Genomic DNA, 12,297 nt, shown 5'->3' on the forward strand with positions numbered 1-12,297 from the left:
TTTAACTGTGTCAACATATTTATATAGAACAGTCTATTTTATAAACAGCTACTGTCATCCTCCACCAAATTTAGCTAACAGCTATTGATAAAGCTGTCTAGCTAGCTAACGGCGACATAGGCTATCATATAAATGCAGTCAATGTATCATGCAAAGAAAAGTGATTATTTCAAACTAGTCTCGCATAGTCAGACCAACATCCACACTTTGTTTTAGCCCTGTTCCAGCACTGAAGAGTCAGATATAATATACAGTCTCAAAGTTTGTATTAAAACAATCATAACTGTGTCATTTTAATTGTGCTACCTCATCTGTCAGCATGATGCCAGTGAATCACTTTCAGCCTCTTTGTACGTTACGTCATTGATTTGGTCGATGCTCGTGTTCCTACGGAGAGTGTGCACGAGTACGAGCAACAGGTAGCTGGCTGGAGTTCACTTAACGGCCACAGGTGTAATTAAAAACAATGGTTTCTGAATCTTACATACTGCACCTTTAAGCATAATCTCTATAAAATAATTATTTTACAGAGATGACACACCATAATCAGCATGATATATATATAAATAAATATTTAACTTTTGTTTTACAGAACTTTCCATGACATGAAGATTTTATTAATTTCTCAGATTTGTTTTCCAGGCCTGGAAATCACAATTTCAAAATTTCCTGACATTTACAGGTTTTCCATGACCATGGGAAACCTGTATAAAGTAACATTAATATACAATAAAACAAAGGTTATTACGTCTATGAGGGTCTTTGACACGATCAAAGGAAGCGTCACGTGATAAAAGGGACATTGGACTGGAAGGAGCGCTGGAATATCCCGAGGATGAACTGCTGTCCCGTAGAATGGGCAACGAGCTGTTCTCCACATCTACTCGTAGCTCTGAACAACACAAAAAGATCACATTGATATCTCTTTTGATATGTATTGCAATGCATCTGTAAGTTGTTCATCCTTTGTGGATATTAATAATTAACTACAAATAATTTAAACTTATTATTAGTACAAAGGCAGAATATGTTTGTGCTTGAGAATTTATGTTTATGTTTTTTTTTAGAAAAGTGTGTACCAGTGCCGCTGATGCCAATGTGTGTGTGCATCAGTGGCCCGATATGACTTGAGGGCATCACTCTGGCCACCCCACCACAGGGAACAGGAAACTGAGACATCACATACCTCTTCTCTAACTTCTCTCTGACAAGAAAAAAACATGACTTAAGACATATGTTATTGACATATTGCTTGATAGTTGAATTTCAATATTTTAAACTCAAAAAGACCAACAGCAAGACAATTTAAGCTTAATTTTATACAGTAGCTATGCATATGACAATGTTCATTCAAAAGAAAGAAATATAAATGCACAGAAAAGTTAAGATAAAATAATGAAAGAATATTAAAATGGAAAAAAATAATAATAAATAATAATAAATAAGCTTAAACAGAACTTTACATAAAAGATACATATTATTCAGAATAGCCTGTAATTTTGTTAAAATCCTTCAATTGTTAAATACAACTTCAAAAAGAATGTGATTTGAAGGTATAAAAAAGAAATAAGAATAAAAAAAAGTTTAATTTTAAAATACATAAAAATAAAACAAAATGGAACACAACAAAATACATACAGAAACCAATAAAAAGAAAATAAGACAATTTAAATGTATATAAAAGATGATATATACTATATATGTGTGTGTGTGTGTGTGTGTGTGTGTGTGTGTATACAGTATTATACAGAATAGCCTATATTTATGTTTTCAAAAACCATAAATTGTTAAATACATGATGTTCCAACGATGACTCCTAGATGTTGCTGTGAACAAAAACATTCCAGCATTGACATTGTGCAAGTGCTATGTCCTGCCAGTCAATTAACAGCAGACAAGTTTGAGCTTACTTTATATCACAGACAGATTTTGCTTTCAAATAGTCTTAGAAACTTAAATTTGCAGCATTGAGAACATATTGGTGGAACTGATGAATTGTTTTTAAAACTGTATTATTATAGACACAATATCTATCTGCATGAGCTAAAGGGTTTTTTCTAAATCCCTTCTATTGCCTTTGAGTATTTCAAAAATGTTTTATCGACAGTAGCAATAAATACATTTGTAGCTTGTGTGAGTGTTCAGTCAAACTCCTGTTTAATTGAGTATTAGATGTGAACCCAGCATGACCTTCTGTTAGTTTCCAGGTACAGTGTGGAAAACCTCCCAGGGATTATTTCCTGTTATCTGTCTGATATCTAGGCTCCCACAGCTCTACCTGAGCAATGGAAACTTGCTGATGTGAGAAATGGGAAAAGAACGGTGTATTCACCCAGGAATACGCAGTTGCTCTATTTATAAGCTGATTTGTAAATGTATAAAACTGTCACAGGAAGTAATTTTTACCTTGTCTGAAGGAAGTGATCCACCCTGGAATTGCATGAGTTTACCATTTACTAACACAACCTACTTTTTGCTCATAATTTCAAAATTGTCAAAATGCTGAGTTGACAAATACTTAATTTAAGTAGTTTGAAATAAAATTGGTAACACTTTACAATGAGGTTCTATTTGTTCACACATTAACAATGAGCAATATATTTTTACAGCATTTATTAATCTTAGTTAAAATACAGTTGTTCAATGTTAGTTCAATGCATAATTTTAAAATATAGTATACACAGATATTAACATTAACAATAACCAATAAACATAAATTAGTTAATTACCAAGATTAATAAGTGCAGTGAAATTATTGTTCATTGTTTGCATTTTTCATGTTAACTAATAACAAATACAACCTTATTGTAAAGTGTTACCATACATTTGCAAAGGTTAAAGGAAAAAGTAAATGTGATCTTATGTGTATGTTTAAAGTGTGCACCCAAACAGCTTCTATTCAAAATTGTGTCCATATAAATATTTATATAAAAATTTGATGTCCAGGCAGACAGGTTTATCGTAATATTGACAGAAGAATGTTGCAACTTGAGAGTGTGAAATCATGCCATCAAGTGCAATATATCAATGTCTGACAAATGAAGGCAAGTCAGACAAGTTACATGACAAGTAAAGAGGGCAGAAAATACACATATATAAATTCCGCTGCTCAAAATACCTGCACTTGTAGAAAACTACAGACTAGAAAAAACTTGAAAGGGCAGTTTTCAATCAGATCTCTAGCAGAACAAGCTGCTGAATGACAATCAGTCAGGCTTCAAAAAAGGACACTCCTCTGAGACAGGCGAGAGCTAGATCCAGATCACCTGATTCTAATGGACCTTTCTGAAGCCTTTGACACAGCCAACCATCAGATCCTACTCTCCACCCTCTCTACTCTGGACATCATAGGAACTGTTCTTGACTGGTTTAAATCCTATCTCTCAGGTAGGTCCTTCAAGGTAGCCTGGAGAGGTGAGGTGCCCAAGTCACATCAGCTACTTACTGGGGTACCTCAGGGCTCAGTGCTTGGGCCACTTCTCTTCTCTATAAAGTGCATCTGGAAATTATTCACAGTGCTTCACTTTTCCCACATGTACATACGTATTCACAGCCTTTGCTCAATAATTTGTTGAAGCATCTTTGGCACCAATTACAGCCTCAAGTCTTTTTGCGTATGCACAAGCTTGGCACACTTATTTTTGGGCAGTTTCTCCCATTATTTTTTGCAGGACCTCTCAGGCTCCATCAGTTTGGATGGGGAGTGTCGGTGTGAAGCCATTTTCAGATATCTCCAGAGATGTTCAATCGGGTTCAAGTCTGGGCTCTGGCTGGGCCACTCAAGGACATTCACAGAGTTGTTCCATAGCCACTCCTTTGTTATCTTGTCTGTGTGCAAAGTGTTGTTGTCCTTTTGGAAAATGAACCTTCGCCCCAGTCTGAGGTCCAGAGCGCTCTGGAGCAGGTTTTCATCAAGGATGTCTTTATACATTGCTGCATTCATCTTTCCCTGATCCCTCCCAGTTCCTGCTGCTGAAAAACATCCCCAAAGCATGATGCTGCCACCACCATGCTTAACTGTAGGGATGGTATTGGCCAGGTGATGAGTTGGCCTGGTTTCCTCCAGACATGACACTTGCCATTCAGGCCAAAGAGTTCAATCTTTGATTCATCAGACCAGAGAATTTTGTTTCTCATGGTCTGAGAGTCCTTCAGGTGCCTTTTGGCAAACTCCAGGCGGGATGTCATGTGCCTTTTACTGAGGAGTGGCTTCCGTTTGGCCACTCAACCATACAGGCCTGATTGGTGGAGTGCTGCAGAGATGGTTGTTTTCTGGAAGGTTCTCTCTCCACAGAGAAATGCTGGAGCTTCTCCCTCGATCGCTAAGTTTGTCCGGGCGGACAGCTCTAGGAAAAGTCCTGGTGGTTCCAAACTTCTTCCATTTACGGATGATGGAGGCCACTATGCTCATTGGGACCTTCAATGCTGCAGAAATTTTTCTGTACCCTTCCCCAGATCTGTGCCTCGATACAATCCTGTCTCAGAGGTCTACAGACAATTCCTTGGACTTCATGGCTTGGTTTGTGCTCTGTCATCCACTGTTAACTGGGACCTTAGTTAGACAGGTCAGTGCCTTTCCAAATCATGTCCAATCAACTGAATTTACCACAGGTGGACTCCAATCAAGTTGTAGAAACATCTCAAGGATGATCAGTGGAAACAGGATGCACCTGAGCTCAATTTTGAGTGTCATGGCTATGGCTGTGAATACTTATACTTATGGTTTCCCTTACCACTGCTATGCCGATGATAAACAGCTCTACTTGTCTTTCCAGCCCAACAACACCACGGTGACTGCTCGAATCTCAGCCTGTTTGGCAGACATCTTGGCCTGGATGAAGGAACACCACCTGCAACTTAACCCAGTGAAGACTGAACTCCTCAGAAATCTAGTAGTAACCAGCTCAATTTCACAGACAACATCTTAAAGACAGAACAATCATGTAAATTTACACTCTACAATATCAGGAAAATAAGACCCTTCCTCTCTGAACATGCCACTTAACTTCTTGTTCAGTCCCTTGTCATAACTCCACTGGACAACTGTAATGCTCTCACGTAATGCTCTCCCTGAATGTGCAATTAGGCCACTGCAAATGATCCAGAATGCAGCAGCACGTCTGTTCTTTAATGAACCAAAGAGAGCGCATGTTACACCACTCCTTATCTCTCTTCACTGACTACCGGTTGATGCATGTATCAAATTCAAGGCTCTTATGCAGGCATAGAGAACAATCTTTGGGTCTGCTCCAACATACCTAAAATAATTTCTGCAGAGCTACGTTACACCAGAAGCCTGCAGACAGCTAATGAGCTGTGCCTTTTTTACAAACACAAAGAGGCACCAAAACACTATCCCGTAGTTTCGGTTTCACTTTACCACTCCACCCGGGAAGCAGACTCAATCTCTGTCTTCAAAACAATGCTAAAAACACATCTTTTCCATCAGCACTTAACCATTCACTCATACAAATAAATAAATAAATAAAAATATTGATATTCTTGTTGCACTCTAATCTGTCTTGGATACTACTGTACTGAGGCAAGTGAAACTTTGTAATGCATCACTTTTTGTACTACTGTCACCTTAAGATGAATCACTTATGATGTACTCTTTTGCAAGTCGCTTTGGATAAAAGCATCTGCCAAATGAATAAAAATAAATGTAAATCGCACTAACTATGGACATGTTCCACTAATCTTTTATAACCAGAAAGGGTCCAGATACTTTTGTTCTCATTTTTAGTAGTATTTCAATAGTTTTATCATTTACGTCCTAACACATTTCTTTTTTAATATTTTGCTTGAAAAGCATGCTTATGCTATCTTTTTTTAAAATAATTGCCACTTGGTTTGATATTTTGTTATTTGATGCAACTACAGTCATGCATTCTTAAGAGTGGCATTTTAAAACAAGCCTCCAAATACTTTTTTTTTTTTAAACATATTTCTCTGCTTGTAGGTGAAATGCTTGATGTTTTGGAATCCTAGATGTTTAGGGAGTTCAATTTGGCATAGTCATAGTCTAACTGATCAAATCATCTGAGTGTCATAATGTGAACACAAATCACACTTACTTCTGAAGCTCCAGCTGAGTCTTAAGTTTCTTCTTGGCCCCCTGAGTGAGGTCATACTTGTTGAGATCCTCCTCTGTGAGAGCGAGGAACTGTGAGAAAAAGATCATTATTTAGGTCACTTTTAGTGGGAAAAATATCGCAGGACAGAAATATTTCTGCTTGGCTGCGGATGTCTATTCCATAAACTTATTTTCCAATAAATAACTCATAGGTTGTCATCTATTTTTTGTGAGTTTGGAAGAGTTATCAACACCTCCTATAATTTCTTATCTGAAGATGATCCTCATAATTTGGACATGGCAAGAACGAGGACTAGTAGGAATCAGGTTCAGATTGACTTTGTTGGGAGGTGCACTTCACTCGGGTGTTTTAGTAAAAGATATTTACTACAAGAGTACCAAGGTACTATAGGGTACTAAGATTCAGAAAATGGCAAGAGTTGAACTCCAATAGTTGGAAAAAGCTTCATTGTGATATGGTATGCTATTCAATTAGCAGGATTCTATTTTTTGTCAGACCACCACAAAACAAAGATGTGTTGTCAAGGTACCAGGCTTCTACAATGATCTTTTCCTAGGAAGAACGTTTTGCTAGATTTGACAAAGTTTGCAAAGTATGTAGCATTGAATAAAACTTTAGGAGTTTAGTTTGAGGCACTCAAACGTTTAATTGGGAAACTAAGTTTTCAGTTTCCTAACATTGTTTTCCAAAGTATGCAGTAATGGAGAGTGTTTTCTAAATGGTGGAGGGAAATGAATAAATACAGATTATCAAGGATATCCTGTTTATTTGCTACAAAGGCCACATCAACACAAATACATTTTTATTTGAAAACGCATTCAATTTGCTATGTTTAGAACTCTCATCCACACTAGAATGCATTTTCAAATGAAAATGTATTTGTGTTGATGTGGCCTTTGTAGCAAATCAACAGATATCCTTGATAATCTGTATTTATTACATTTGGATGAAGGTAAATACCAACTACAAAGCTTACACAAATTTTCCTCTAATTTCTTTGTTATTGTCTAGGAACCTTTAACTGAAACTGCTGTGTCATTATTTAAAGGGATAGTTCACCCTAAAATGAAAATTCTCTCATTATTTACTCACCCTCATGATATGCCAGGTGTGTATGACTTTCTTTGTTTACCAGAACACTTTTGAAGAAAAATAGAATAATATCTCAGCACAGTAGGTCATTAAAATGCAAGTAAATGGCAATTTCTCTTTTGAAGCTCCAGAAATCATAGCCAGTCAGCATAAACGTCATCCTTACTGACTCCAGTGTTTAAATTAGTCTTCTAAAGTGACACGATCGCTTTTGGTGCAAAAAAATATAAATAGTTTAGTACTTGGGGGGCCTGGGTAGCTCAGTGAATAAAGACGCTGACGTGTCCGAATCCAAGGGTGTGCTGAGTGAATCTAGCCAGGTCTCCTAAGCAACCAAATTGGCCTGGTTGCTAGGGAGGGTAGAGTCACATGGGGTAACCACCTCGTGGTCGCTATAATGTAGTTCACTCTCGGTGGGGCACGTGCTGAGATGTGCTTGGATACCGCGGTGGATGGCGTGAAGCCTCCACAAGCGCTATGCCTCCGCAGTAATGCGCTCAACAAGCCACGTGATAAGATGCGCTGGTTCACGGTCTCAGACGCAGAGGCAACTGAGATTCGTCTTTTGCCATCCAGATTGAGGCGAGTCACTACGCCACCACTAGGATTTAGAGTGTTTTGGGAATTGGGCATTCCAAAACTGGGGAGAAAAAAAAAATGTCAGTACTTTTTAACTATAATCCAACACTTCACAAAGGGGTGGAGTCCAAGCAGTCTCTCGTGTGACGTATTTGCTTTGCCATGGATACAGATGTAATCTCGCATTCTCCACTCGGTTGAGACATCCAGGCTGAGCACACGAACGCGCCATTGCAAATAAACAAACAAATCAATACAGATCTAAACCAAAACCAACCAAGCTACTTTACAGTGTTCATCCTTCTCATTTGTAAACAACGCTGCTCTTCTGGCTGTGACGCACGTGCATCAGTTCTCACATGTTTCAAATGCCAACGCGATTACGTCACGCGTGTACCACTGCTCACTGGAAGCATGATATAGAGTAAAAAAAACATTTACTTAAATATTTATATTTTTCTCACCAATTGATTCCAATTTATCATGGTGCTTTAGAAGACATTAATTTAACAGCTGGTGTCACATGGATGAAGTTTATGCTGACTATCTGTGATTTTTGGAGCTTAAAAAGGGAAATTTAAATTAAATTGCATTTTAAGGACCTACTGAGCTAATATATTTTTCTATTTTTCTTCAAATGTTCAAATTTTCATTTTTGGGTGAACCATCCCTTTAAGCTACCACTGTGCTGCACACTGATCTATTATTGTGGTACCATCGGTTTTAGATTTTACTTTATGATCAGATGGTCTTCCTAATTCTAATCCTCCTAATCTAATTGGTTAGTCCAGAAGCCGTGGATGACTGCGGAGGTGCGCACGCTGCTGAGGTCCCGAGACTCCGCCTTCAGAGCAGGCGATAAGGCAGCCCTAAGAACAGCTAGGGCCAAACTGTCACGGGCAATCAGAGAGGCAAAGCGCGCACACGCCCAGAGAATCCACAGTCACTTCCAGGACAGCGGTGACACGCGGCGCATGTGGCAGGGCATCCAGGCCATCACCAACTACAGGACAACATCAGTTGCCTGTGACAAAGATGCCTCCCTTCCAGATGCGCTGAACGACTTCTACGCTCGGTTTGAAGTGCAGAACGGCGTGATGGCGAGGAAGTCCACCCCTCCTCCCAACGACCAGGTGCTCTGTCTTACCACGGCAGATGTGAGGAAAACTCTACGTAGAGTCAACCCACGGAAGGCTGCTGGACCAGACAACATTCCTGGCAGAGTGCTCAGAGGATGTGCAGACCAGCTAGCAGATGTTCTTACCGACATCTTCAACATCTCTCTGAGCAGCGCCGTTGTTCCAACGTGCTTCAAGGCCACCACCATCATCCCCATGCCAAAGAAGTCTTCAGTGTCCTGCCTCAGCGACTACCGTCCCGTCGCACTTACACCCATCATCATGAAGTGCTTCGAGAGGCTCGTCATGAGGCAGATTAAGACCCAGCTGCCCCCTCACTAGACCCACTGCAGTTTGCGTATCGTTCAAACCGTTCAGCGGATCGATGCCATCACCACAACCCTCCATCTGGCCCTCACCCACCTAGACAATAAGGACTCATACGTTCGAATGCTGTTCATAGATTTCAGCTCAGCATTCAACACAATCATTCCCCAGCACCTGATTGGAAAGCTGAACCTGCTGGGCCTGGACTCCTCCCTCTGCAACTGGATCCTGGACTTCCTGACTGGGAGACCTCAGTCAGTCCGGATCGGGAACAGCATCTCCACCACCACCACACTGAGCACTGGGGCCCCCAGGGCTGTGTGCTCAGTCCACTGCTGTTCACTCTGCTGACTCACGACTGTGCAGCAATGCACAGCTCGAATCACATCATCAAGTTCGCCGATGACACGACCGTGGTGGGTCTCATCAGCAAGAACAACGAGTCAGCATACAGAGAGGAGGTGCAGCGGCTGATGAACTGGTGTAGAGCCAACAACCTGTCCCTGAATGTCGACAAAACAAAAGAGATGGTTGTTGACTTTAGGAGAGCACAAGGTGAACACACTCCGCTGAACATCGACGGCTCCTCTGTGGAGATCGTCAAGAGCACCAAATTTCTTGGTGTTCACCTGGCGGAGAACCTCACCTGGTCCCTCAACACCAGCTCTATCACCAAGAAAGCCCAGCAGCGTCTCTACTTTCTTCGAAGGCTGAGGAAAGCACATCTCCCAACCCCCATCCTCACTACATTCTATAGAGGGACTATTGAGAGCATCCTGAGCAGCTGCATCACTGCCTGGTTTGGGACTTGCACCGTTTCGGACCGCAAAGCCCTGCAGAGGATAGTGAGGACAGCTGAGAAGATCATTGGGGTCTCTCTTCCCTCCATCAAAGACATTTTCAAAAAACACTGTATCCATAAAGCAACCAGCATTGTGGACGACCCCACACACCCCTCACACAAACTCTTTACCCTCCTCCCGTCTGGCAAGAGGTACCGAAGCATTCGGGCCCTCACGGCCAGACTGTGTAACAACTTCTTCCCCAAGCCATCAGGCTTCTCAATACTCAGAGACTGGTTTGACACACACACGTGTCCTGAGTTGCACTTTAATAACTGTCACTTTATAACTGTCTGCTACCTCAATAACTGCTATGTGCATAGAACACTATCTCATAGTATGTTATGTTTACATCTTTAGAAACTGTCATCTTTTTGCACTACTGAGTACTGGTCGGCGCTGCACTGTCTATTGTCCTGTTCATTGTCAGTAATTTGTTGTACTGTCCTGTACTTTTTGCACATGTTTGCACGTGCACTTTATATAGATATATATAGGTTTTTTTTTATATAGGTATTTTATTTCGTTGTGTAGTCTCATGTGGTCCTATGTTGGTCCTTTGTTGTTTTTATGTAGCACCACGGTCCTGGAGGAACGTTGTCTCATTTTGCTGTGTACTGTACTAACTGTATATGGTTGAAACGACAATAAAAACCACTTGACTTGACTTGACTTGACTTGACTAGAAAAAGCAGACCAGACTTTGTTTTACGATAGATAAAATTTTGCTCTGCAAAACTAGGGTTCACCTAGACACTAGCTGCAAGTACTGTAACTTCAAGATGCCTACCTCCTCCATAGTCAACTGTTTGAAGACAGGGTAATATTTATGCAGTCGCAATTTACGAAGCCAGTCCAGGATGCCGTTCTGCTCCGTGATGGGCTGGGACTGCTGGGATTGGGGTTGAGGTTGGGTTCCAGGGTTTAGGGGGTGTGACTGTGGAGGAATGCCCTCCACTCTAGTTAGAGCACTGTTTGGCAGGATGGCCACCCCTGTCTGAGGGGGGACAGGGGGCAGGTGGGCGAGAGAGGTCTGAGGGATAGGAGCATGGAGGCTATAGACAGGCTGGATGCTGGCGACGCCACAAATAGGCCTGAAAGAGAGAGTAAAACAAGGATGGATGATTGGTGAGAAAAGAGATATGTTGATGCTAAAATAAGATGATTTGATATATGAGGGAATATTGGGGTGAAAGGTTGCTAAACTCACCTGCTGGCTCCCCTGTATTGAAGCAGACAGCCAAGATCTGCAATACATGGTATATGACAAAGTGTGATTGAGATATACAGCTTGATTTGGCATGGAAAGAATTGATTAATGGGTGATTCTCACAAAAACATTTAGGTCACATTTCAAATCAAAGAAAGAAATAAGCTACATGATTTTTCTTAAAGAACAAAAAAATTTACATAGCAACAAAACTCATTAAAGACAGTACAAAAAATCTTAATGTTAAAATGAGGGGTCATGCAAATGTAATTGTCATAAGAAAAATATCAATGCAAAAAGCCCTAAAAATGAATTTAACATTTCTTTCTTTTGATTTTGGGGTGAAATATGACCCAGACATGTTGACAGGTTTTGTAAGATTTGATAATACAATCTCAGTGTGAACTTAAATCAAAGGAAAGACTTTTTTATTTCACCTCTTACTAAGAATTATTTAATCTTCGTCTAAAAAAACACTTCATTTGGAGCTTCTTTCCCCCACAGAGCCCATTTCAAGGGGGAAAGTTAATAAAATCACCATTTTAATGTTATAAAAGCGGTATAGCCCCAATCCTGCACCAAATGGGCCATTTGCACTGATATTATTGCAAATATTGCCTACTGAGCTATAAAACATTGCAATATAAATAATAATATGCTTCCCCAGTGATTTGTTTGTTTTTTCAAGGTTTTAGAGTCAGCCCAAATGCAAACTAGATTTGCTTCTAAGCATATCTCTTGTGATACGTAGCCCTCATTTATTGTATTTGACAATTAAGGCTGAAATGTGTAATTTTTCTTAAAATGTTAAAATAATTTCTTCTATCTCAGCCTAATATGCAGACACAACTATAAGTAAGCCATTTGTAGGTTGAATTCCCTAAACTGTTGTGCTATCAAAAATTGCTGATTGAGCAGCCTGCTACAGCAAAGCTGGCTCAACCAATGGCTTGAGTTTGGGGTGGTGGGGGTGGGATTGTCTGTTTGGGCAACCAATGACAGTGGAAAATTATCTGAAAAACAATCATTAC

General features: G+C 40.2%; 1 protein-coding gene across 1 annotated transcript in view; it reads right to left on the reverse strand.

The window, feature by feature from the left end:
• Positions 1-12,297, reverse strand: part of LOC127640148 (zinc finger CCHC domain-containing protein 14-like) — a 38,480-nt gene that overhangs the window by 5,025 nt on the left and 21,158 nt on the right. The window contains 5 exon segments of the mRNA XM_052122564.1: positions 749-892; positions 1,080-1,204; positions 6,078-6,166; positions 10,847-11,150; positions 11,267-11,303. Coding sequence (XP_051978524.1) covers positions 749-892; positions 1,080-1,204; positions 6,078-6,166; positions 10,847-11,150; positions 11,267-11,303 — 699 coding nt within the window.

This window comes from Xyrauchen texanus, chromosome 49 (genome assembly GCF_025860055.1).
Source record: "Xyrauchen texanus isolate HMW12.3.18 chromosome 49, RBS_HiC_50CHRs, whole genome shotgun sequence".
In the NCBI taxonomy this organism is placed as follows: domain Eukaryota; kingdom Metazoa; phylum Chordata; class Actinopteri; order Cypriniformes; family Catostomidae; genus Xyrauchen; species Xyrauchen texanus.